This window comes from Leishmania infantum, chromosome 21 (genome assembly GCF_000002875.2).
Source record: "Leishmania infantum JPCM5 genome chromosome 21".
NCBI classification, from domain to species: Eukaryota; Euglenozoa; class Kinetoplastea; order Trypanosomatida; family Trypanosomatidae; genus Leishmania; species Leishmania infantum.
In genome coordinates, this window is record NC_009405.2 from 116,709 (window position 1) to 142,388 (window position 25,680).

The 25,680-nt window shown below is 61.5% G+C and overlaps 8 protein-coding genes across 8 annotated transcripts; all 8 read left to right on the forward strand.

Moving 5' to 3' along the window:
• Positions 1 to 564: 564 nt before the first annotated feature.
• LINJ_21_0440 (conserved hypothetical protein) lies at positions 565 to 1,212 on the forward strand (the record flags this gene model as incomplete). The annotated part of the gene is made up of 1 exon (XM_001465312.1): positions 565 to 1,212. The coding sequence occupies one exon, from the start codon at positions 565 to 567 to the stop codon at positions 1,210 to 1,212; it is 648 nt and encodes a 215-aa protein (XP_001465349.1).
• Positions 1,213 to 2,351: 1,139 nt separating this feature from the next.
• Positions 2,352 to 3,425, forward strand: LINJ_21_0450 (conserved hypothetical protein; the record flags this gene model as incomplete). The annotated part of the gene is made up of 1 exon (XM_001465313.1): positions 2,352 to 3,425. The coding sequence occupies one exon, from the start codon at positions 2,352 to 2,354 to the stop codon at positions 3,423 to 3,425; it is 1,074 nt and encodes a 357-aa protein (XP_001465350.1).
• A 2,798-nt stretch (positions 3,426 to 6,223) lies between these two features.
• On the forward strand, positions 6,224 to 8,389 carry LINJ_21_0460 (putative cysteine peptidase, Clan CA, family C19; the record flags this gene model as incomplete). The annotated part of the gene is made up of 1 exon (XM_001465314.1): positions 6,224 to 8,389. One exon carries the CDS (start codon positions 6,224 to 6,226, stop codon positions 8,387 to 8,389), a length of 2,166 nt encoding a protein of 721 aa, XP_001465351.1.
• Positions 8,390 to 11,215: 2,826 nt separating this feature from the next.
• Positions 11,216 to 14,959, forward strand: LINJ_21_0470 (putative PIWI-like protein 1; the record flags this gene model as incomplete). The annotated part of the gene is made up of 1 exon (XM_001465315.1): positions 11,216 to 14,959. The coding sequence occupies one exon, from the start codon at positions 11,216 to 11,218 to the stop codon at positions 14,957 to 14,959; it is 3,744 nt and encodes a 1,247-aa protein (XP_001465352.1).
• Positions 14,960 to 16,076: 1,117 nt separating this feature from the next.
• Positions 16,077 to 18,176, forward strand: LINJ_21_0480 (ferredoxin NADP+ reductase-like protein; the record flags this gene model as incomplete). The annotated part of the gene is made up of 1 exon (XM_001465316.1): positions 16,077 to 18,176. The coding sequence occupies one exon, from the start codon at positions 16,077 to 16,079 to the stop codon at positions 18,174 to 18,176; it is 2,100 nt and encodes a 699-aa protein (XP_001465353.1).
• An 803-nt stretch (positions 18,177 to 18,979) lies between these two features.
• Positions 18,980 to 20,224, forward strand: LINJ_21_0490 (conserved hypothetical protein; the record flags this gene model as incomplete). The annotated part of the gene is made up of 1 exon (XM_001465317.1): positions 18,980 to 20,224. One exon carries the CDS (start codon positions 18,980 to 18,982, stop codon positions 20,222 to 20,224), a length of 1,245 nt encoding a protein of 414 aa, XP_001465354.1.
• Positions 20,225 to 21,694: 1,470 nt separating this feature from the next.
• LINJ_21_0500 (ubiquitin-conjugating enzyme-like protein) lies at positions 21,695 to 22,507 on the forward strand (the record flags this gene model as incomplete). The annotated part of the gene is made up of 1 exon (XM_001465318.1): positions 21,695 to 22,507. One exon carries the CDS (start codon positions 21,695 to 21,697, stop codon positions 22,505 to 22,507), a length of 813 nt encoding a protein of 270 aa, XP_001465355.1.
• Positions 22,508 to 23,942: 1,435 nt separating this feature from the next.
• Positions 23,943 to 24,710, forward strand: LINJ_21_0510 (hypothetical protein, unknown function; the record flags this gene model as incomplete). Its single annotated transcript, XM_001465319.1, has 1 exon — positions 23,943 to 24,710. One exon carries the CDS (start codon positions 23,943 to 23,945, stop codon positions 24,708 to 24,710), a length of 768 nt encoding a protein of 255 aa, XP_001465356.1.
• Positions 24,711 to 25,680: the final 970 nt, after the last annotated feature.

Here is a 25,680-nt window from a genome sequence, read left to right on the forward strand (position 1 = left end):
TAACTGGCGATTCAACTCGCATGCACGCCAATTGGCAAAGGTCTTCGTGCAGCGATCATACGAGGAGGAGGCGCGGCGAGTGTACTTGTGCTTCGCGTGGTGCTCACAACCGCAGCTGCGGCCACCATCGCGTCTGCCGGCCAAGGTGAGTCTGTCCCGTCCCTCTCTTCCTCTCTGCTTCGCTTGGCGCGACGTCGTGAGAAATGGAGAGGCGATAGTGGCGACATTACGACATGGCGCACAGCTGTTCAATCCATGCTCTTTCATCCACCCCCTCCCCTCCCACGACGTACCTGCTCTCACCAGCCAACGTGTAGAAGGTCTGTGTGTGAGTGTGTCATCCCCCTCCCCTCCCCCCGCCTCAGAAAGCAGCAAGACAAAGCCACAGCCACCAACGTCCGTATCGCACACGCGAAACTCTGCCACGCTTAGATTCGGCACGAGTGTTCATCACTACTAGCGACGTTTTCCTCTCTTTTGTGTGTGTGTCTGCCTTCCGTTACGAAGAGCACACACGCACTTGCCTCCGCCCTCGCCCGCCCCCCCCCCCCGATACCTCCAGCCATGTTCCACAACAGCTACCAGGCAGGCTTCCTGTCGATCCTTTACAGCATCGGCTCGAAGCCACTGCAGATTTGGGACTCGCAGGTGCGCAACGGCCACGTCAAGCGCATCACCGACGAGGACATCCAGAGTAGTGTGCTGGAGATTATGGGGAGCAATGTTAGCACGTGCTACATCGTCTGCCCCGCCAACCCGAAGCAGACCCTTGGCATCAAGCTGCCGTTTCTCGTCATGATCATCAAGAACATGAAGAAGTACTTCTCCTTCGAGGTGACCATACTGGACGACAAGAACATGCGCCGTCGCTTCCGCGCCAGCAACTACCAGAGCACAACGAAGGTGAAGCCGTTCATATGCACTATGCCGATGCGCCTCGATGAGGGCTGGAACCAGATCCAGTTCAACCTATCCGATTTCACGCGCCGCGCCTACGGCACGAACTACGTGGAGACGCTGCGGGTGCAGGTGCACGCGAACTGCCGCATCCGCCGTCTGTACTTCAGCGACCGCCTATACGCCGAGGAGGAGCTGCCACCGGAGTTCAAGCTGTTCCTGCCCATCGCCCAGCAGCCTCCGGCGGCTGCGGCGGCGGAGCAGAGAGACGTCGAAGCCGCCGACGTGCCGCAGGCTTCCTCCGTGGCCCAGTGAGTCCGCCCCTTCCGGGCCGCGCTGCCCCTGCGCGTTTCTCCGTGTGTGTGTGTGTGTGTGTGTGCGCGCGCGAGGCTCGTGTCTCTGTGTTTGCTGTGTTTGTTTGTCGCCTTCGTTTCTCACTTCTCTTTTCTGCCCTCCCCTCCCCCGAGTTGTGTGGTGGCGGCGTGAGACAGTCCTCCTCCTCTTCCCTCTTCTTCTATGTATTGGTAGCTGATGCTGATGTGGTGATGGCGAGAGCACACATGGAGGTACATGTGGGCACAGGTGTGTTTGTGTGTGTGTGTATCGATGTACATCTTCGAAAGGCAAAGGACAAGAAACGCACAGAGCGCAGGGAGGTCAACCCTGTGCGGAGGCGGTGGTGGCTTCTGCCAGCAGCGTCGCGGACACTGGCGGTAGTTGTCCCTCCTTTCCCCCGCTCGTTCCCTCCCTCGTACTGCTGACTGCGCTGCTCTGTGCGCCACATGTAGGCGCAGGTCTCTGCGAGCGTAGGCGATGTCAGTGGGGTGCATCAGCAAGCTTCCTTTTTCATTCTCCGCCCAACCTCACTCTCAGGGGTGTCTCTCTCTCGGGGTCAGTTGCCTCGCAAGTAGTATCACGTCAGCCTCGGCCCCTCTCTGCTGCTCGGCCCATCCTCCTCCCTCCCTCCTTCTGCATGACTCTCTCGTCTCCGTCAGTGTCCGCTCCTCCACGCACCCGCGCGCATCTCCAACGCATCCATCGACGCACACACGCGCACGCACAGATACGCAGAGAGGCAGCCGAGGGCACGAGTGAAAGTCGCGACACGCGCGCTCGTCCCGCATCCTTGGTTCTTGGAAAGTTGATCTTCGCTGATTGACGCACACGCACACACATACATGTACATATAAGCGCGCCAAGCGTGTTGGTGCGGCATCACGAAGGCCCTCTTCGAGAGGAAAAGCGGAGCTCCCGCTCCTTGCCCTACGGACGAAAGAGGGGACGCGGGCGTGCGTGTATTGCGTAGAGCACACGTGCCCCACACAGGCATACACACACACAGAGAGAGAGAGAGACAGAACGAGGGGGTGGGCATCGGTAAGCGTTGCGGTGGCACCCTACGCACCTAGACACCACACGCAGACAGCGAGACACCGCCCACCCCGCCCATCCGCATGCAGCCGCTCAAGCGTATCCGTCACCCCTCCGGCTCAGAGATCCTCTTCGATGCCAAGTGGCATCAGTACAAGCTGGGCGGCACGACTTTGCGCTCCGTCTCAAAGTTGCTTGACCGCTTCTTTCCCTTCGACGAGAAGCGCGTGCTGGAGCTGGTCTCCAAGAAGACGGGGCAGCCGGTGGACAAGATCAAGCAGGGCTGGTCACGGCAGGCCCTCCTCGGCAAGAACGTGCACGAGTTTATCGAGTGCAAACTGCTCAAGAAACCGCCGCCGACCTTTACGCTGCTGATGAAGCGCAAGCAAGCCCGAGAGGCAGCACGGCCGGCGGACGCGACAGGACCCGCAGCCATCACGACGACACCTCTTGAAGACGAGGTGCTGCACGGAGAGGAGGCTCTATACCTGCCAGTGGCCGAGATGGCCGTAGAGAAGGTGCTGAGCGCCTACGACGTGCTCGGCGCGGAGCAGGTGATTGCAGCACCCGGGTGGGGCATTGCCGGCACGATCGACTTCATGGGCCGAAACCGCCGCACGAACCGCGTGCTCATCGGCGACTGGAAGACGACAGGAGGCGTCACGAGCAACTTCCGCTTTGGTGCGTTTGAAACGGCGTGCCCCGGCGCGCTGCGGCACCTGCCGAACAGCAAGACGTACCGATACGCAATGCAGGTGATCATCTACGGAGAGATCCTGGCCCGGGAGCAGTACTTTGAAAAGCAGTTCTTCGACGCTCAGCTGCGTGCGTCGCTAACGGCGTCGTTGGCCGTCCCCAGCACGGATGTGATGCCGCCAGCGCCACCGGCGAAGACCAGAGGGCGGCCGAGCAGCCGGGCCGCGGCGCCCGCGAAGTCCGACATCGGAAGCGATGTCGAGAGTCTGTTGAAGACCTTCTACCACAACAGCACCGAGCAGCGCTTCGAGTACGGCATTGTGCAGCTGGCCAAGGGAGAGGACGGCGGCGTGGTGGCGGAGTTCAAGGAGGTCACGCCATCGACGGTGATGCCGCCAGATTGCCCTGAGATGACCTTTGACAGCTTGCTGCAGCGTGTGATGGAAGGGGTTGGGGTTTAGGAGAGAGAAAGCCACGTTTCGGTGTGTTCCCCTTCTCCCCTCACAGATCCTTCCTCTCACACCCACCCGAGCATTATTATCGCACTCCACCGCCACAGTTGTAGTGCTCCATCTCCCTTCAGTCGTGAGTACCGGCAGTTGTGTGTATGTGGGGGGGGGAGGGGGTCCAGTGAGAAAGAGGGGCGGGGCCGCCTGAGGATGCAGCCGATGGCGAGGGTGTGTGAGATCTTGCCTACCATTCAGAGCACGCAGCGTGACGCTGTGATCGCGATGTGCGTGTGCGCGTGCAGAGGTGTGCGTGCTGCTGCACAGCTATGTTGTTTCTGCTCACAAGTCGGAAGGCTGAGGATAATGATTTGCTGCCCTCCCCCGCCCCTCCCATTTCCTCCACCCTTCCACGGGGCTCATACAGAAAACGGAAAAGGATCGAAGTCGCACGGACGGATGATACGCTCAGGGCTGTGAGTTTGAGGGGGGTGAGTGTCCGTGCATGTCCTCGCACAGGGATCTCGCGGCAGTGCACCTGATGACACCTCTTCTCTATTTGTGTTCGTGGGCGCGAGCGTATGAGCACGTTTGTGTCTGACGAGATGTGGATGGCGGCTGTGCTGCACCATTGTGCGTCTATCTTAAAGCACTGCCGTGCAGTTGGCTTAGCCTTCAAGAACCTCTCCACTGGTAGTGGCGGTTGCCTCTTCGGTACGACTCCCTCTCTCTCCCTCCGCCTCTCCGTGATCGTTGCATGCACGGCCTTCTGTCGCGTGCAATCTGTGTTTGATGGCTTTGTTTTACGAGCTTCCTGCGCTATGTGTCTTTCTGTCTGAGTACAACAGGTGCTAGCGCTCCTCTCCTCCCTTCTTTTCACCGCTGCGTCTCTCCGCGCAGAGTCGCGTACCCACATCTCTGTACACATACACAACACACGCTCGCACTCCACAGGCCAAACGGTGCTGCACTCAAACATCGCAGCAACAACAATACAAAAGCCTTTTCAGGCGCCCCGCCTCAACGTACGGCAACGAGACCAACGGAGGAGGAGGCGTTCGACTTGCACACCACTGTTAGTGCGCACTTCAGCAACCCATCACCACCCCCTTCGCACTCCTTAATTGGGGCTGTCTCTCCTCCTCCCCTTGCCCTCTCTAGGTTTGCTGCGGACAGGTGCAGACGCAGACACCATACTATCGTGAAGGCGTGCGCGCATAGATATTAGAGGTACCTCTCCTCCTCTCCCTCCGCCGGCCGCGACCAGCACGCTGGAGTCGAAAGGAAGCAAACGCCAGCAACTTGCACTAGAGGAAAGTCGGCAGCCGCAATCACCTCTCCTGTGCTGCCTCCCGCATCCATCTTTGTTGCTGCTGTTTGCCACTATCCACCACTGCACCGCCCACCACGGCCGCCGTTGCGTTGCGAGTCTGCGAACTTCAAAGGCGGTGGAGCAAACCACAGAGAGAGAGAGAGAGACGGAGGCGCACGTGCGCGCACGCACGCATACGAGCTCGCACAAGCCCAGAGCGAAACGCCCTCTGCCCCCTCCCTAAACCCCTCCCTCGCGGCTCTGTGCTGTGGGCCGCGCCACTCACCGACTCTCTGCTCCGTCTCTTAGCGGGTGTGTATTTTGTTTTCTGAAGACGGTCGGTCTCTGTCCGTGTCGGTCTGTCTGGAGTGTCCGTACGCTTGTGGGGAGTGCACGGGCGGCTGCTCTTCCAAGCTCACACATACGCACACCCTTCTGCTTTGGTGTTGGTCTTTCTCTTCCCCTCCTACTCTTTAACTGGTGTCTGTGTCTGTGCCTGTGCCTGTGGGCATTCGTTACCGTGGTAGTGCTGCCACTGCTTTATCGTCATCTCTTCACGTTTCGCCCTCACACCTTTCTCTCTAGTGCTTGGGTTTCGGGTGGAGAGAGGGGGGTGGCGCGTGCCTGTACACTACGTTGAAGGGCGCTCGACCGCCGTGTCTCCGCCCCGTCACTGTCACGCTCTTCGTGCTGTATTGCGTTGTGCGCCTCGTCGCTGCTGGTTTGGTTCGGTTCTTTTTTTTGGTTCATTGCCATTCTTTTCTTGCTTTCACCATATCTCCTTCACTCCCCCCCCCCTCCTGCCCTCTGCCCTCGTTATTATCGCCTCTGGCCCGCTGCAAGCATTTTTTTTTCTCGTCGTGTCGGTGCGTGCGTCTAACCCTGCCTCGCGCAGGCTGGTGGAAGTGTGTGTCTGTCCGGGCTGTGGCGCTGCTGGCCTCATCGCCTCTCCCTCTTTCCGTGTGTCTTTACTCGATTTCGGGTCGGGGCCTTCGTGCCCTTCCCGCCTTTTGCTGTGGTGTGTTTCTTGCGTTTTTTTTTCTTTAGATTGGTACATCCGCCGCGTGCGCGGGTGCGCGCCGTTGCCCCCCCCCTTTCCGTTGTCGCGGCTTGTCGGCGTTTACATGCTTGTTGGCGTCTCTGCAGTTGTCTCGTTGCCTCTTCCCTTGTCCTCTTCCGGCAGGACATCCCTGTGTGCCTGTGTGGATTGGTGGGTGTGCACGGCGCACGGCGCACTGCTGCTGTTTGCGCTCGCTCTCACAGGCTCGCGCCGCGCTCCTCCCCCTGCCGCCCTCGGACCTTCTCAGCCCTCCCCACGGTGCGCGTTGTGGCGTCGCTGTGCGGTAGAAAAACGCGTCGAGAGGGAGAGAGGGGGAGAGAGAGCCTCCGAGGCGACAAGGGCACGTCACACGAGCGTCCGTGCAGGGGCGCAGCGGTCCGCGTCGTCGCCCCGTGCGGGCTTTCGCTCACCTTGCTTCGTTCGGGCTCCTGCTGACCTGCGATGGGTAACGAGACGTCCAAGTCCAGCGGCACGGCGTCGGCGAGCAACCCACTTCGCCGGAACTCGCAGTCGGAGGCGGCAGTGGGCTTCGGCGGTGCTCCCGCGGCGACAGAAAAGGCGGGATCGCCAAATGCTGCGAGCACCGCTGCATCGGTCCCCAGCCGTCCCATAGCGCTGTCGGCCGAGACGCCACCACTGAGATCGGCGAGTGGGGCCACGGACACCGTCGGCTCGTCAGTGCCGCGCTACGTGGATGCAAAGAGCATGGTGTACACCCTTCCCTGCTTTACCCCGGATAGGTCGCTGAGCAGCCCGACGAGCGGCGGCGCTGGTCCACGGAGCCAACCGATCGCAATACAGATGGCTGCCTCACAGCAGCTGCCGATGATGTCCTCCAGCAGTGACCTCCGCGTGGGTGCGCCATCCTCGCCTCTCTCCCCATCCCGCCGGCACTTCTCCGCTGCGAATTTGTCGAACACGATGGAGATTCCGACGTACAACACAAGCACCCCCACCGCCGTGGAGGACCTTTCCTGCAGCTCACCCGTGCTCAAATCGTACCGGCAGCACTCCTTCTCCCATTCGAAGCGGGATGCGTGTCTGGCCGACTCCCCCAACTCCCCAGACATGAGCGTCCACGGCGGCGCATCCCTCAGCGCCGGCGCCTCGGAGGCTCCGGTGGCGATGAGCCTGGCCACCTCGTTCTCACCTGGGGCTGGCAGCGGCTCGCCCAGCACAGCGATCCACACAAAGTTCCTCGAGATAACCGGGCACCCGCTGGGCTTGGAGAACTACGGCAACACTTGCTACTGCAACTCCGTCATCCAGCTGATCTACCACTGCGCCCCACTGCGGCTGCGGCTGCTCGAGCTGTACCACGTCTACCTCACCAAGAAGGGTAAGTCTGGCTTCGAGGAGGACACGGTGCTCTTCCAGCTCTGCAGCCTCATCGCCGTTATGCACAAGTCGAACAACCGCACCAAGGACAAGTACCCGCGCGAGAAGATCGCCCCAAAAGAACTGCTGAACTGCGTGCGCGCCAAGAACGAGGTCTTCAACAACGACATGCAGCAGGACGCACACGAGTTCACCATGTTTCTGCTGAATGATATCTGGGACACGGAGCAGCGCATCATGGCCGACCCCGCCAACGTAAACCTCTTTCTCAAGCACGAGACATCCATGAAGAAGAAGGGGTCGTTGTCCTTCTCCTGGAAGCACAGCAAGGATAAGCACATCAGCAGCCACAGCCACAAGGAAAACAGGCTCGACAAGACAACCTCGGCAGCGGCCACCAACAGCGACGCCGGCGCGAACGGGGGCAAGGCGGTGGATGCACAGCAGCCCTTCAGCGGGGAGCTCACCCCTCTCCAGGTAATCCTGCAAGGCCAGTTCGGCTCCCTCACCGCCTGCCTCGAGTGCGAGAACGTGACCGCCCGAGAGGAGGTCTTCATGGACCTCAGCCTCGAGACGGCACAGGGCACGTCCCTCCTCCGCTGCCTCGACCACTTCGGTGACCCCGAGTACTTCTGGGGGAAGAACAAGCTGCGCTGCGAGGAGTGCAAGATGCCGGTGCGCGCCGCCAAGACGATCCACGTGCAGCAGCTGCCGCAGTACGCGCTCCTTATCCACCTGAAGCGCTTCCAGTACGACGTGAAGAAGCAGATCTTCACAAAGAAGGCGGACCACGTCGCACTGCCGATGCAGATGGACGTGGAGGAGTACCTGACGGACCCAGAGGTGATCGAGCAGAGCCTGCGCAACAAGCTGGCGCGCTCGCAGAAGAACAGCGGCGTTGACGCGGTCAGCAGCACCAGCGGGCACAACAACAGCGGCAGCGGACAGAAAGACGAAGCGAACGCGACTTCGTCGACCGACACATTCAAGCCGGCGTCGGAGGACGTACGCCGCAAGCTTCGTGGCGTCGCCCGCCACAAGGCGCGCTTCGAGCTGACAGGTTTTGTCGCCCACATTGGCGAGGGACCAAACTCAGGGCACTACTTCACGTGTGTCCGCTACGGTCCTCAGCTGTGGCGCCGCTTCGACGACGAGACTGTGTCGACGATGGCGGAGCGAGATGTGAAGCAGTACTTTGGCGTTCCATCCGACGCTGTCGGCGTGGTCACGACGACGGCCTACATACTGCTCTACGAGCGCGTTGCGTAGAGTCGCGTGCGCGCTGATGGACAGCCTGCAGACGAGCTCGATGCGCGGGTGTGTATGCGGGTCTGTGGCTGTGCAGAGTCGATGTACGTAGATGATGACAGTGGAGCTGGAAGGCGTGCTGCCGGGCATGAAGCTCGCAAAACAAGGCAAGGCAGGATCGTGCAGTTCACGATTCAAGTGAGCGGCAAAGGGAGAGAACGTCAGGCGTGCGTCGCTGGCTGTAGCCCTTGCACGTCCTCGTTGTGTTTCTCAAGTGGTGTGTGTCGCCTTTTCTTTCTGTGTGGTCGCCCTCCTCGCCCTCTCCATTGCGGATGACCACGGCTGCCTTTTTTACGTGTGCTGCTGCGTGGCTCGGTCCGTGTGCAGGGATGAGTGCTCCAGCACGTTTCTCTCTCGCTCCCTGGTGTCGCCGTCCTCGACTGCTTTCCTCTTCTACTTCGGCCTTGCCTCCCCTCCCTCCTCTCTCTCTGCGCGTGTACGGGTGACTGTGTCCGTAGGGAGGAGGAAGGGGGGCACGTGTGCGCCCACCTCATGCTACGATATGAGGTGCGCCTACGAGCGGTGAATGAGGCCACATCCCCGTCTCTCGTCTTTTCCTCTCCCGCTGCTGGCACGTGTGAGATCAGCCCCCACCCCCTCCGCTACGAAGAGAAGGCATTTGCCTTGCCAGGGGGTGGTGCCCAGAGAGCGGGTTTGTGGCCCCTCCGATGTGGGCAGGGCCACGCGTGCGTCGGCGCCGTCCTCCCCTGTGCTCCTCACGGGGCTCTTTTATGTTCCTCTGTCGCACACCTCAGCCGAGAAGTCCGATGGGCGCTTGTCTGCTCTGCTCTCCTCCCCCTCCCCACCGCGCTGCTTCGCACGGCACAAGTGCTTTGCCCTCTTGTGGGCGGCCTCCGCCATGCGTGTCGGGTCGGCTTCCGGCCGCGGCGTTCGGGTATGCAAACACAGACATGTGTATGTGTGCGCGGTAGCTCTCTTCCACCCCCTCCCTCCTATGCTGGGGAGGATGCCACCTGCTTTCATGGCCTTGTCTGCCCGTTCAAGGCAGTCCCACCCTGACCAGCCTCCATCACGTCCGCCACCGGGTGCGATACGGCGGATGAGAGGAGGGGGTGGGCCCTGCGCCGTCACCGACTTCGTCAAACAGATAAGCAGCGATTCCGCAAAGGCGGCGCGCAGCGGTCCGCTCCCTCCCTCCGCCCCTACCGGGCGACGCCCACAACAGGCCAGAGAACGGGGGGGAGGGGACGGGTCGAGACCCGGCACCGCCCCAACTCACTCTAAACTGCCTTCTTCTCTTCCTTCCCACCGACTCTCTCTCTCTCTCCCTCTGATCTCACATCAGCGAGGGCAGGAGCTGGCCACCCATGCACAGACGCGTCGGTGCATGCGTCGGGGACACCTCGTGCATGGGTACGTGTGTCTGAGTTTTCGCTCCTCCTGTTGTGCGACATCCAAGCACCCCTGCGGTGAGGGAAGAGGAGGAGAAAGTAAGGGGAGCGTGTTCGATGCCTTGTTCGCTCTCTTCCCTTCTCCCGTCTGTTTTCTCGTCCTGTCAGGTGTACTCTATCCAATGTATACACAGTACTCATAACGCCACCCAACAACAGCGTGCGTGCCCCCATCAACATCATCACCCCTTCGCCAACCAGGATACTTCACCTCTTTCGTGTTCCTTCCCTCTCTGTGTTGTCCTGTCGTGCATGAGACGCTTGTCGGTGCTACCGCTTCTGCCTCGTCGTTTCTTCACTTGTCGATGGCTCCTTTTCTTTGGATACACAGACTCACAACTTTTTGCGCCTTCTCTGCGCCTCCCTCTCCCGTCTGTTGGGCCACTGCTATGTCCGTGTAGGTGGGGATGGATGCACACCTTCCCCTTCCCCGCCCGCCCGCTGCTTCTCCGTGTGTGTTCGCCTTCGCTCTGTTTTGCTTTTTGACTTCGGCTGTACTCCGTGGCTCTCCCTCGTCTTTCGGTCGCCCCGCTCTGCGCACGTGCGTCCTCTCCCCCACACACACACACATACCGCCCGTTGATGTTGTTCCTATCTCTTTGCCCTTCGGCTTCTCTCTGCTCGCATATACTGAAGCTGCTACGTGGCGGGGCATTGCTGGTGTGTCTCTGTGAGTCAGTGGGCGTAAGTTGATGTCGTCGTGGTGAGGGGGGAGGGGGGCGCCATGGATGTCATGCTCATCCCTCTCCCCCCTCCCGCCTGTGCTCTTGCTGCGCTGTTCCTGGTCACTCTGCTTTGGCGGAAAGGAGTTTCTCGTAGAGTTCACAGAAACGCAACGAGAGCCACCTCATTGCCCCCTTTTCGCGGCATGGCCCTCCCCCCTCGCGGCGCTGCTGATGATGCATTGTGCGGCACTCGTCGTGATTGTTTATCGTGCGTGGCTCGGCGTGGGAGAAGTCGCACCGCCGTCGTCGAGCGTTTTCCTTGTAGCTTCCGCACTCACCGCTCCGGAGATGGTCTCCTCTTGGCATTTCGCTTGCACCCTCTCTCTCTCCCTTTCTCTTCGCTGTGCTGTCTTGTGCCTCACATGGGCGATCATCACGGCGCACAGACGGCCCCATCGCGCCTCGCACTCCATCCTCTGGTCGGCTTGGTTGGTCGTGTGTGTGTGTGTGTGTGTGTGTTCACCTCCCACATTTTGCGTGTGCGCGCGTGCTCCGGTCTGCCGCCGTTGCTTCCCCTACACCGCCGACAGATAAGCGGTCGTGCGCATAACACTCGCGCAGTCCTACAGAGCGGGCGGCAGTGGGAAAGCGAGAGGCGCAAGCGCGCAGCAGCACGCCCGCCGCCTGCCACCCCCGCAGAAATCTGAAGGATGTGGTCCCTACTCCGCCCAAGCCCCGCCGTTGCCTCCTCCATATTGGCAGCAGTCGCTGCAAAGGGTGATTGCCGATACCCCGTCGGTGGCATCGCTCGAGGCACCATCGTGATTAACGTTTGCCTCCGCCACTACCACGGCTACTCCGACGGGCAGCGCACGCCGCATGGGCAGCGAAGCGCCTCCTCTGCGCTTGCCACCGACGGTAGGGGTCGTCGGGATCATGGCCCGACGCGTTCGCCGTCCGCGCCTCCGCAGCAGCATCGTTCGCAGGATGTGCAGCTGCAGCAGTATCGCGGCCAGCAGCGGAGAAGTACGTCGCTTGCGGCGGCCGAGGCGGCCTCCACCGACCTGGTTACAGCCCGCTCTACCTTTTGGTCGCAGCCCGTGAAACATGTGTCGGCCGCTACACTGAAGCGGCAGCACACGCTCGAGCGCGCACAGGACAAGAAATCGAGGTTTCTCGTCCGCAGCAGCATCCGCGAAGATGGCGTCATCTCCAACCTCTTTCCTCTTAACTTTCGTGTCGCGGATGCGTCGCACCCAGACAGCCACCGCGGTGCACCACCGACGGGCACGCACGTTTACATCTACGAGATGTACGTGACGCGGCTGACGGCGACACAGCGGGGAGGCAGCGCTGCGAGGGGCTCCCCTTCGGTGACTGGTGCGGGGGCACGCGGCAAGGCCAGAGCCGGTGCCGCCGCTACCGCGGCGGCGATTGGCGGTGTGCAGGCGGGGGGACTGGCGTCGGTGGAGCGGCGTGTTTCGCCTGGACGCGCGTGGAGAGCGGTGGAGCGGTTTCTGCGCCACAAATACGCCGGGGTAGCCGCGGCGTTACTGCCGCCGTTGGTGCAGCTGAATAGCAAGGTGTACACTGCGGCCCCCCTCCCACCCGAAGCACTAGTGCTACCGAGAGCATACTTCGATATCGGCTGGCAGACGGCGGTGCTACGCCTGCAGCGCCGCTGCCGCTTTACTGAACTGCCGCCGAGCGAGCTACAGATGCTGCTGAACAAGATCGTTCCCGAGGTGGCACGTACATCTCACCGCGAGCAGCGACAGAAGGTGGACGCCACACCATCCTTCCTCGAGGTGGTGCGGGAGAAGACCGGCAAGCTGGTGTGCGCGACGCGGGGCGTGTCAGCTGGCGGGTTGCGGATCTATCAAGGTGTGCTGGTGCAGGCCATCTTTGTGGACAGCTCGGCTGCGCTCGACCCCAACGCGGCAGACGCGAGGGAAGGTCAGGTGGCGAGAGAAACACACACGTGCAGCCTTGCGCCAGCCAAGACAGGTGCCGGCAGCAGCACCAAACCCCCCACTGATGCGGATGCCTGCCCCATCGCTACTCGACACCTCGGCGACACCCCGGTGGGCCTTACCGACGCCGCAGCGGCGGTGCACTTCCAGGTGGTCGCGTTCCTCCGCCCCTTTGCCTATCGGGGCACTCATGCCGAGAGCTACCGCATCCGCGATGCCTCAGGCGTGTACTTGGCCTCGCTCTGGGCCCCCGCAAAACCACGCTCGCTGACCGTCGGCGCGGTCTACGCAGCTGCCCCAGTGCGCATTCGCGAATTTGCGGAGCGCGGCAATGCCCGGCTCATCGAATTCCTCGATGGCACCACTCTCACCCTCCTCTCTGCCAGCACCGCTACGGCGCCAGCCAGCCTCAGCAGCGGCAGCGCCATGGCGCAGCCCTTCACGCCACGCAGTGACAGCGGTAACGGCGGCGCGACATCGGAGGCGAGTCGTCTCCCGGGTCAGCTGAGCCTGAAGATTGACACAAAGGGCACGATCGCGTCGGAGGTGTCACTTTGGGAAGAGGTACTGCAGCACTTCGGCCACGGCCCGTACGACGAGGCGGCCCAGCAGCGCCTCCGCAAGTCTGTCCAAGGCATCCCTGTCGTCATCTCCTACTCGCTGCGTCAGAGCATCGTGTGCGACGTCCGCTTCGACAGCGACGCGCTGCTGGCTGCCGCCTCTCATACGCACGACCTCGCCGCCGCCGAGGAGGGCAGGGGGCAATCGGTAAGTGCGCCCCACTCCTCTTCTCCAAACGGCGACGCCGTGGCACACGACCGGGCACGTGAGCGCTTGAGTGCGCCGATGCTGTGCGTACGAGAGCCGCGCCTTGCGCCACTGATGCCGCGCCTCGACTCGCAGCAGCCGTGCGCCATTCTCGCTGATCACACCATTGTGCCGCTTCAGGTCTTGCACTGCTGCTTCGATCCTCGCATGCGTAGCTGGCAGGAAATCGGCGTTTCCGCGCTGTCTCTCATGCCACAGCAGCGCGCGGCGCTGCTGGAGTCGATTCGCGCGCTGCTCGCGAACGGCCTGCAGCGGTGGGGCATTGATGTGTCGGCCAACCCGTATCGGACCAAGGCACTCTCTCTCCTGCCGGCCCCCATGAAGTGTGTCGTGCCGCAGCGACGCCCGGCCACCGGGTTCGCGAATCCAGCGGTCGTGGCCTTTCCTACCACCATCGTCGTCATTGGCGTCACCGGACCACGATGCACGGCGGAGCAGTCGCGGCGCATCAGCCTCACCGCTCAGCACTTGGCGCACTACTTTCGCACGAAATTCGTGGCAACCCTAGCGGACGAAGGAGCTGCCGTCCAGTACGTGCACGAGCAGCTCATGTACACGCCGGCTGCCGTTGCTGCCCCAACCGGTCAGCCGACCGCCTCGCTGAAGGACCCGAATACGTCTGTGATCCTCATCACCAACGAAATCGACACGCGCGCGACGCGGTGGCTCAAAGTGGAATGCATGTGCCGTGGGGCGCACTTTATCGCCATTCCCGCGTCGTCAAGCCCGAAGAAGCTCAACCTCGCCGGCGCGCAGCTGCGGATGCGTATCGCGTCTCAGTTCGAACTAAACCCGCTACGCGGCGTCGACCTGCGCGGGGAGCTGCCTGTGCTGGGCCACCGTCACGTGCTCGTCATCGGGGTGGACTCGTGCCACACGAACACGCACAGCGTCGGCACGATCGTCGGCATCCTCAGCACCCCGACGGAAAGCAAACTGCTGTCTTACTTTTGGCGGCACGATGCACGCGGGCGCGAGACGCAGCACGTCGCAAAACACTTCCGCGGTATTTTGGCCGGCGCCGTGGCGCTGTCCGGCAGGGTGGACGAGGTGGTGGTCTTCCAAGATGGTGACGTCTTCAGCGAGCTGGTTGGGGTCAAGGAGGAGCTCACGATGCAGGTGCCCAACTGCGGCCTTACCTTCATGTGCTTGCACAAGCGTTGCAACGTGCGCTTCATGCACGCCTCGCCAGGGCAAGACGGCAGCAGCGCAACACGCAGTCAAGCTTCCGCTGTTGCAAGCGCAAGCGACGATGTCGAAAAGGCTGACCGGGACACGAACGCCTTCCGTGAGGACAACGGCCTTCACAATCTCGTGAAGGGAGTTGTTATCCCCGCTCTGGCGCCAGTGCCGCTGGACCATCAACTGGCCGCCAACTCCTTTTACTTACAAGCGCACGAGTCGTCCATGTCGACGGCGCGGATCGTGCAGTACACGGTCCACCACGTAAGCCCTTCCCTCGACGTAACCGATGTGCAGCAGATCGCCAACATCATGGCCAATGTGCTGGCGCCGCAGGCGACAAAGCTGCCCATGTCCACCCGATGTGCGCACCGGCTGGCTGATCAAGCGGAGCGCCTGCTCGACGCAGTGCCGCAGCTCACGGCGGACATGATTCCGCGGCCACTGTGCAACCGCTTGTGGTTTCTCTAGCGGCACATGGCGGTGTCACCGCGTGCACACACACACACACACGCAATAAAAGGCCGCACAGACATGCGCGCACTCGTCAACGCGCCGTCTGCTGGCTCCTCGTTTGGTGATGGGGTCCTTGCTGATGCGTGGGGTCCGTACTTCAGCACTGCCCTAACGACGTTGGGGATCGCCCATGTCTTGCCTGCATGTGTGTATGTGTGTGTGTCCATCTTAATTCTGCCCCTCGTGGTGCTGCTGCTGTTCTGCTCCGTTCTTCTCTCTCACCCCGCTTTCTTGTTTCAGTGATTTCGTTGTTGATGGCATCACTTTCCATGCATGTGTGTGTGTGTGTGTGTGTGTGTGTGCTCATCGTTGTCGCCGTTGACCCCCCCCCTCTCTTCTATCCGCCCACGCACGTTGAAACAGCACGCCCATGCACGAACGCGCAGGCACACACACACACACACGCAGGTCAGAACTCGCCAGTGCGGTCATCGCTGTACAGCTCCACGTCGCCCCTTGCGTGTGTGCGGGTGTGTGCGATGCTTTCCTCTCTCTTTGCCAGATGACCACACATGCAGAGACGCGATGTTGTATTGCAGACACGTGCGCACAGAAAAGTTAAGAGAGAAGGAGGCAAGCACCGTTGCAGTAGCCGCCGCCTCCCCTCCCCTCCCCTCCCCTCCCTTCCCTTCCGCGGTGCCCCTCTTCCCCAAAGAAAACAAAGGAAAAACAACTCTGCAGAAAGGGGAGCCACGTGGAGGTGAGCGGTTGGGGCAGGCCGCCGTAGGGATGCGTCGGTACCTGCCGCCGCCCTCTTTTGAGTGGCACTCACACACCCCGCGCTAGCACCTGGAGCGTTAGCGGCACACAGCGCACTCGCATCCCTCCTCTTGTTATCTTCCATCTCACCTTCGACTCGCTCGATCACTCACTCTCTCTCTTTCACTCTTCCTGCGTTGCACGGCCCAACGGGCCACGGCGCAGTTATGGGCAGTGTGTGAGTGTCACTGCACTGCACGTCGGCAGCACACTGCGCCCCTCCTCCTCCTCCTCCTCCAGCGCTTCCCTTTGATCGGGTATCCACACACACACACACGCAAACGTGTAGGCGAGGCAAGCGCGCACACACGTCATGCTTTGCGGATCCTGGACGCTGCACCGATGTGCGTGTGCACCGGCTCTCGCGACAAGGGGCGCACTGAACACGGCAGTCTCATGGACATCGTCTCACACCCTTGCCTTTTCTGCCTCCCTGCGGTGGTGTAGTATTACGGCCAGGAGCACTAGCAATACAGCGCGTTGCACGGGCAGCGCTGACGCCGAGAACGCCTCCTCGGCGAGTGCATCGGCGCCGAACCCCTCTACAGCGGGGACGACCGCACCCAAGCGTCGAGTACAGATAGCGGTGGTGGGCAGTGGGCCCAGCGGCTGTTTCGTAGCCAGCCACCTTGTAAAGAAGCACCTCGAGCTGCACGTGGACATCTTTGAGCGGCTGCCAGTGCCGTTTGGTCTATGCCGCTACGGTGTGTCGCCGGATCACCCGGACGTGAAAAACGTGGAGAAGCAGTTCATGGATCTCTTCCAGAGCGGGCGCGTGACGTGGGTCGGGAACGTGTCCATTGGGAAGGAGATCCCGCTGCAGGCGCTGCTGGCGCACTACGCGGCGGTGGTGTTCGCGACCGGCGCGGACGGGACGAAGAAGCTGCGCATCCCGGGCGAGGACCTCGGCGGCGTCATCTCCGCCCACAGCTTTGTGGAGTACTACAACACCCTCCCGTTTCCGTACGGCTCGCCGCGCTTCTGCCCCTTCGATCTTGAGCGCACGAAGCGCGCCGTCGTCATCGGGAACGGCAACGTGGCGATGGACGTGGTGCGGGTGCTCGGCGGGTCGTACAAGTACTTCTCTCCAACCGACATGAACTGTGTTTGCATCAAGGAGCTCATGAAGAATCGGATCGAGCACATCAGCGTGGTGGCCCGCCGCGGCGTGGAGCACTCGGCGTTCGCTACCGCCGAGTTCCGCGAGATCACCAAGTATCAGGAAGGCCATGTGAAAGTCGAGGTGGACCACTTCGACCTCGGCGCGGCGGTGGCGGCAATGCCGGTCGGCAAGGTCATGCGTGCGCACAAGCGCATGATGGAGCTCGTGCATCAATATGCGCTGACCAGCGAAGAAACAGCCGCCGAAGCGGCGCAGCTGGCAACGGATGCGCAGGGCGTGCCACTTCCGAGCGCTGCCGCCTCGCCTGCAGAGCCGTCTGCGACGACGACAGCATCGGAATACGGAATGGGCCGCCCACAACACGGCAACCGTGGGTCGTGCTGCCTTCGCTTTCGATACAACCTCACGCCGATCGCCATCCTGCCCAGCCGCCACCGCAAGAACTACGTTGGTGGGGTTCTCTTCAAGAGGACGCGTGGCGAGGCACCGGGCAAGGCAACAGAAGACGAGGGCGAGTACTGCGTCGTGCCGTGCGACCTTGTCATGACCTCCATCGGCTACCGCTCTGACAGCATTGCCGGCGTCCCGTTCGACGACCGCGCCGGTGTCATCGACAACGAGAAGGGGCGCGTGAAGGGCATGCCGCGTGTGTACTGCGCCGGCTGGGCCAAGAACGGTGCCAAGGGCATCATCCTCCACTCCGTCGTCGATGCGCAGGAGACGGCAGCGACTATTCTGGCGGACATGGAGGCAGGCGTCATCCCGACGGAGCCGACAGCGCAGCCGGAGGAGGCCGAGGGAACCGCAGCGGCAGTCAGGTCCTCGTCAGCAAGCGCGGCCGAAGCCGAGTCGGTGGAGGTGCTGTCCTTTGAAAGCGGCAACTCGACGCCGCACCGACAGACGGCCGGCGCTGCCACCACAACGATGTACGGCAAGTACGGTCTCGTCGACTACTTCGTCACCAAAAAGCTTCAGCCTGTGTCCATTGCGGGCCTGCAGCGCATCTTGCACGTCGAGCACCAACGTGGTGTCGACCTCGGCAAGAAGGCAGAGAAGATCAGCACGGTGCGCGACATGCTCGACGTGGCCCTCGGTGGTGGCGTGGGCAAGAAGGCTGACGAGCGCATCCGCGGCATGACCCCTGCCCGCTCTGACGCGATGCTGTACCTGAAGGAGCTGCTGGACGACGATACGGACTTGAGGGCGCTTGCTCGCCAGGTTGCGCGGGATGTGCCGCACAAGCTTGCCCAGCAGCATCCGCTCGGCAGCATCGCGCCTGGACAGCTGTAGGTCTCCATCTGTCTTTGATGAGACGTCGAACGCGTTGTTGGGCGCTGTTCGGTGGCCTTCTTCCTTTATATCTATCTCTCGCACTACCGCACGAACGACAAGGCTACGGGCGGGACGTGGCCACTGGCAGCACCGCGTAGCACGTAGACGTGCAGCACGTATATGTTTCTGTGTGTGTGTGTGTGCATGCGTCCACCTCTCGCCCTTCTTTTCCGGAAGGTGAGTCCATACGGAGCAGCGACGCGGCGCCAGGTATGGGCCTGCGGGCTGTTGCGTGGAGGGGGCACTTTCCTCGCGGTCGCGCCGGCACGTGTGTCCTCGATGCTGTTGTGCTCACTCTCTCCTGTGCTCCCTTTTCGTGTGTTCCATTGCGGCTCTCCTGTCAACCTCGCCCTCCCCGCGCATCCCCGGCGGTGGCTATCATGTCTTTGCGCACGTCTGCACGGATGTCATCCGGTGCTCTCCCCTGCCACCAATGGCGACACCGCACATGTGCGAAACATTCACATATCATACACAACTCCTCCTCCACCGCCATGCCCACGCCCCACCCCCTCCCGCACACACCGGCGCGGATAGCTCTCCTTCGCTCTGCCTTCAGCCACACAACCTCATCCCTGCCAACATTTCTTTCTCGTCTTCTAGTTATTTTTCTTCAGTAACGCCAACCGGCAGCAAACGTACACACCATCGCCCTCAGCAGCAGCAGCAGCAGCCTCTCTCAGTCCTTCGCCGCTCTGCCCCGCCCCGCCACCTCCTCTGACGCTCTTGTTCTTGTTTTTCCAAGCAAGCACCTCAACGCCATGTCCGAGCTACAGAGCCTCACCCCGGAGACGGCCTTCACCGTCGCCTCCACGTTCCTCGCGTACTACTACAGCGAGTTTGTGAAGCTGAACGAGCTGGCGCGCATGTCAGACCTGTATGACGAGCGGTCCTACATGACGCTTGTGGACTTCCGCGACGAGGTACCGGTGGTGGCGCACGGCCGCAACGCAGTGGCGAATCTGCTGGCGAAGCTTGACAGCACGCTCGGTCAGCGCAAAGTCGAGATCATTACTGTGGACACCGTGGCCCTGCCGCACAACTGCGTTCAGGTCATATGTCAAGGTGTGATGTACCTGCGTGAGTACCGCCGTGTGTTCCTACACGTCTTCATGCTGGAGCCAACGGCGTACCGCACCAAGACGTATCACATCGCCTCCGACTACCTGCGCTTCGTGGATTCGGAGAAGGAGGTCATCCCGGAGGGTGCCGTGGTTATTGCGGCCGACCAAGTCGCCGCCTACCTCGAGGAGAGCCGCCGCCGTGTGGAGGAGGAGCAACGCCGCCAGCTCCTGGAGTTCCAGCAGCGCATCCGTCTGCAGCAGCAACAGCTGCAGATGCAGCAGCAGCAGCAGCAGCAGCAGAAGGCTGCCGCTATGAACATGCCTGCCCCCGCTTCCCGCCAGTCTCGCCCGGCTGCCTCGGCCTCGCGCGAGCCATCCGATCCCCAAGAGCAGCACCAGCAGCAGCGCCCCGCCCGCCCACCGCGCGATGGCGGCCGCCCCGCTCGTGGTGAGCGCAAGCCTCGTGAGCCACGCGAGAACCGCGGCGAGCGCAAGCCTCGTGAGCCTCGTGGTGAGCATAAGCCGCGCGAGGGGCAAGAGAAGGTCGCTGCTGCGTCACCTTCTCGCCCGGCTGGTGAAGGGAAGAAGGGTGGCGAGCGCGGTAACCGGAAGCCCGCCGCTGCTGCGAACGCCGCGAAAGGTGCAGCAGATACTGCTGCTGCTACCCCGGCTCCCGCCGCGGAGCGCAAGCCGCGCCGCGAGTCGGGCCCGACCGCTGCTATCATCATGTTTCGTGTGCCGAAGAAGATCAAGCTGTCGGACATCAAGGCAGAGCTGGTCAGCCAAGGTTTCTCCGAGCTGAAGGACCTCTTCTGGTGCGGCCGCGACAGCGCCCACGCAGTGGCGAAGTTCTCGGCAGTGGAGAAAGCGACAGAGGTCTTTGAGAAGAAGCCCTTCAAGATTCAAGGCGAGAGCCTGAACTTGGACTACTACCACGAATAGGCGATGCCGCTGCAGGCAACCCTGCGGCTGCGGTGAGGAGGTGGAGGGCGATGCATCTACGACGGCACCGACGGCGTCACCCTTGCCCACCCACATTTTCCCTCCTCCCCCCTCCCCGGCCCCTCAAGAATCAACGCCATCGTTCGTGCAGGACACGCCGCATCTCGCCCTTCGTGCCCGCGTGTGTGATCCCGTCTTTAGCCCCTATTTGTTTGTTTCGGCCTAATTTATGTGCTTCTCCTTCCCAGGAGGGAAGATGGGGAGGTGCGTGCATCCGCCCTCGCTGCCACCCGACGGGCTGGCTCACACAGACACGCACGCGTGCACAGAATTTCAAGGGGCACGTGCGTGTGTGTCTCTATCTCCCTGTGTGCCTGCGCGCGCACTCGCTGGCGCGTTCCTCGCTGTATGGCATCTCTAATCTAAAGAGGTAACCACTAACACACATAGAGTAAAGCGCCTCGAACGACGTCAGCGCTACTGCTCATCATGATGAGAAAGGAAGAAGTTCGGAGACCCATACACGGGCACATGCACGCCAAGGGCGAGTGGCGACTTGTCAGATGTACGGTGGAGATGCAGCTACATGTGTGTGTGTGCCCCATGTACGTGTCGAAGAAAGCGTGAGTACAGCGCTGCTGTCATTGGCCCCTCCTCCAACGACTGCAATCGCGTCATGATAGCCGTTTTCAACGCTTGTGCTCCACCCCACTCTCCGTCCTCTGTGGCACGCACAAACCGCCGCCATGCACACTCACACGCACGCGCACAACTTGATCGTTTCCCTCGCACAGCCCTTATGATTCTTGAGCTCTTTTCCCACATCCCTCGCTCCCACACGCACGCACTGGCTCTCCCCATCCATGCCGTCTTGACATCATCTCCGTCCTCGCATTGTACGCATACCAACACAACTGGCCACGTCGCACTACGCCCCCCCCCGGCCCTCACCTCTCCTCTCTCCGCCTCTCTGCAGTCTACGAATGAGAAAGAAAGCGCCCTAGTGCAGTCCCTCCATCGGTGTCTGTGCGTGTGGGTCTGTGTGTTGCTCTTGGGCATCCACCACCACCACCACCCACACGCTCGTCTTCACCTAAACCGCCCCCGCCCTCGTCGGCTCCTTCCGCTCCTTACCTCTGTTTCTAGGTTTCCTTCGCCGTCTTTGCAGACGGCCATTGTATCGCTTCTCTACCGAGTCAGTAGCCACCGCCAACGACCCGCCTCTCCGCCCCGCTCACTCGTCCCGGCAGCGGCGTTGTCTTCGTTGCTCCTATTCGTCGACTTCCTCTGCTCGACACATATTGTTGGCCACTGGATCGAGTGGCCGGTGACGCGCCGCCCCCAAGTCGTTTCGCGGTTGTCGTCGTATCAAGAAAAGACGCACACTCTTGGTCGTCACGAAGACCCGCACAAACAGCGAAACGCCAGCGGGCAACTCAGCAGACGTCAACATCGATTGACTCATTGACTATGGCAGTCTCAGGTGGCGAGGTGATTGGCCGCGAGGGCGATCCGTCCGTGCGCAAGGCGAACGCGAAGCAGCTGGCCGCCGGCTACACCAGGAAGAAGCGCCTCCTCGAGTGCTGCTACCTCTCCGCCTCTACGTTCCTGTGGTGCAGCAACGTGATCTCATGCGGCCGCTACTTTGTCTTCGCGTCCGATGCGAACTTGATGCAGCTCGTGTGGATGCCGCTGTTCATCCTTGCGGCCATGGTGCTGGCAGACCTCGTCTCCGGCCTCGTACACTGGGGCATGGACACGTGGGGCACCCCTGACACGCCGATCTTTGGCACCTTCATCCGCAGCTTCCGCGAGCACCACGTTGACCAGACGGCCATGTGCAAGCATGACTTCATCGAGACGAACGCCGACACGACGCTGCCTCTGCTCCCTCTGCTGCTTATCCAGTACGCATGCGTGCGGTCCACAAATCGCAGTGGAAACCGCTATGTCGCCAACCTGCATGTTCGCAACATCGGTGTGCACGTCTTCCTCTGCACCTTCTTCATCTTCGTGGCCATCACGAACGAAATCCACAAGTGGTCGCATCAGGCGAAGCAGTCCCGCATTGTGCGCAAGGCAATGGGCATCGGCATTCTCCTCTCCCCCATTGCCCACCGCAAGCATCACAAGGACCCCTTCGACCGCACCTATTGCATCACCACGGGGTGGTTGAACCCCCTGCTCGACTCCACGAACTTCTGGCGCCACCTGGAGTCTCTGGTGTCCTCTATCACGGGCGAGATCCCTCGCGCTAACGACCAGACTCTGCTGGGGAAGTGAGAGCACAGCAAAATGAAAAGAAGGAAGCGCACACACGCGCACGCAGGCACGCTCGATGTCTCTGTCCTCTCTCCCATCGTCACGTCTAGAGCTCGCCTTGTAGGCGAGGCAGGAAGGAGCCACGGTCAAACGAATGTACACGCCCACGCGGGCGACTCTTCCGCTTCTGCGCGCGTGTGTTCTCTCGCCGGTCGGCGTCGCTTTTGCCGCACGGCCTTGCTTATATTCTCTTCCCCGCTTATGTTTTTTTTTGTTTGTTTTGAGGGGGTCTCTCTCTTTAAGTGTGGTCGAACATGTATGTGTGCGATCCGGTGGGTAAGCAGCAATGCGAGGGGTTGTGAGGAAGCCGCCCCTTCCTCCTCCTCCTCCACCACCACCCCCTTCCCTTTTTTGTATTGCTTGGGTTTTATGTTCCTTAACCTGACTTGCTCTCTCTCTCTCTTTAGATTATTTCTCCTCTCCGTCTCCCCCCCCCCTTCGCTCCTTCTGTGCCACCTCGCAGTGCGCAGCGTGTGCCTGCCTGTGTCTGTGTGTGGCACACATCACACAGATCTTGTGAGACTAACTCTCAGGCGCCCCCCCTCCGCCCCCCCTTCGTCTCTTTCTGCACTGCCCGATTCCATATCGCATCGCCCTCACCCGCCGTGCCGCCCCCTCTCTCTTTGGCTCTCCTCCCCCGCCGCCGTCACATGCCGGCTTGCCTCCTCCACGTTGGTGTGACGGTGGCGGTGGTGCCGGCAGTGAGAGAAGGCAATCTGAAGCATCTCATACGTATGTAAAGTGCACAGCTGTGGGCGTATCAGGGTGGTGTTGTCGGTGCCGTTATCGTGGGGATTGAGCAACTTGTGGTAGCCAGCGGAGAACAATGACGCGTGTGTATGTGTGTGTGTGTGTGTCCAAGTGATGCTCGGCTGATCTGGTAGCGGGCGGAGGTCGGCGTGCAGGAGCCACACCGGTGAGATGGCGGACGAGGGCGATGGCGTGTGGAAATCTCAAAAAAGGTACGCAAGACGAATGAAAATGAGAGGCGCAGCAAGCGGACAACGACAAGGGGCGGAGGTCATCCATGCGAGGTGCGTCGTGCTCCGCTGACCGTGTTTCTCCGAGTGCACGTATCTCGCCCGCAACAGCAGCAACGATAACGGTGCCCACAGTGTGTCAATTCCAAGCACCTGTCGCTCGTGTCTGTGTGTGTGTGGAGGGGTGGGGGGTGGGTGGGGATGTCCGTACCGTCGTCTTCATCGTCATCATCACCACTGCTGTCGGCGCTGCTAGTTCTCTTGCTGCTCTCTCCTCCTCTGTTTAGCCTCTCCGTTCCTTTTCTCGATACATGAACGCATCTACACGGGCGCAGGTACATGCGCACGCCCACGGAGCGGCGCGCTCGATCTCTCTCCCTCTCTGTGTCCTGGCCCCCTCCCCTTCGCACCTCTAGATGAAGGCAATACTCCAGGTGGGGCCGGCGCAGTTCTTCATCGAAGGCGCGACCTTCCACTTCCTCTGCGTAGATATTCAACAAACTCTTTCGGCGATCGTGAAGCTGCAGAAGTGCAACATCTCCCTCAAGCTGCACGTCGACGAGCTGGAAACGCGTCTGGCAGAGGATGCGCGCCGGCTGAGAGCAGCCGGTGTCGCGCTGCCCGGCGATGACGACGACACCACTGCAGGAAGCTCGCTGCTCTCCCGCGTAGGCGCCGCTTCTCGGTCGTCATGGCAGTGGCGCGCTTACGTAAAATCGGCGGCGCCCATGCCACGCTACGTGTGTCCCACAACTGGCCAGCGACAGCCTGTCTTTCACAGAGGACCGCTCTTCATATTCTCCACAGCGTCCTTCGATGCAGCGGAGGCGGTGGTGCAGCGCCTGCAGACGCGTCTGCTGGAGCAGCGCCTCCTGCTAGACGAGATAGAGCTGCAGGCACTGTGCAGCGGCGGTGACGGCTATAGCGTCTCCGACGCGCTGACGCGTGTGTTACCGCTCCCCATTATGGAGCTTAGCACGTGCTTGTCCACGTCCGCCAATGTGATGCCGGCGTACGACGCGGAAGGAAATCGCCGCCGTTGCTTCATGACAGTTGTAGGGGCATCCGCGAATGGGCGGTATCGATCATGTGTATTGGGAGGAGGAGAGGTGGTCGCGCGCGGAGACGCGAGAGAATGCACCTGCGAAGAACACCCGCTCTGCACATGTGTCGGGCACACGTGAGCACGGACGGAATGCGTGCGTGTGCATGTGTGTGTGTGTGTGCACGTGCGTCTACCACTCCCCTGAGATGTTCTTTACTTTTCACTGTCGAACCCCATCCCTTCTCTCTTTCTCTCTTGCCCTCCTGTGCCGTAGTGCACGTCCCTCTCGCACACACGCACACGCGCACGCTGACTTTCTGACGCTGCCTTTTCTCTCAGACTGTGATGCACGCGCCGTTGGACATACCGGCGTGGATGCGCACGTGTGTGTGTGTGTGTGTATGTGTGGTGTGGGCATGTGGACGAGAGTCCTCAAAAACATCAACGGCAACACGAAAAACCAGCACCGCCCCTCCACCCCCCCCCCATTCCCCATGTGTGGCCGCGCGCGCACACACACACCTCCGTCTTTGCCGCCTTTGTTGTATGCCTTCGCGCTTTCTTGGGGAAGGTGCGGAGCAGAGCTGGCGGGCAGGCTCGGCGAGGAGGAGGCCGACAGCGGGGATGAACCACGACGTCGCCCCACCGCACTGCCAATCTCTCTCTCTGTCTCGCTCTCCCTCCTTCTCCCTCACGTCCGCATCAGCTGTGCTGCCACTGCTGCCACGGCAGCACACAAACGTACACGCATTCGTTGACAGAGCCGCTGCATTCTTCCTCATGTCCATGTGCAGCGTGCGCAGACGCCTTCCTGCCCCGTAAGCGTATCCACTAGAGGTCCATCTCACGCCCGGCTCCTCGCTCACAAGCGAGGGAAGAGGCCGGAGAAGCAAAGGAGGTGGCTGTATGTGTGTGTGCGGGCGCGCACGACAGAATCTGACGCCGCCGCTACACCACCATCATGGCGGAACGATCGCAGGTGCAGGTGGTGTGCGCTCCATACACCGCCATCGTCGAGGAGTACGCGCTGTTTCTGAAGGCGCGTCAGCTCGTCGTGCAGGCGTTGCCACGGAGCAACGCCATCGTAGGAGGCCGTCTTCCGTCACCGC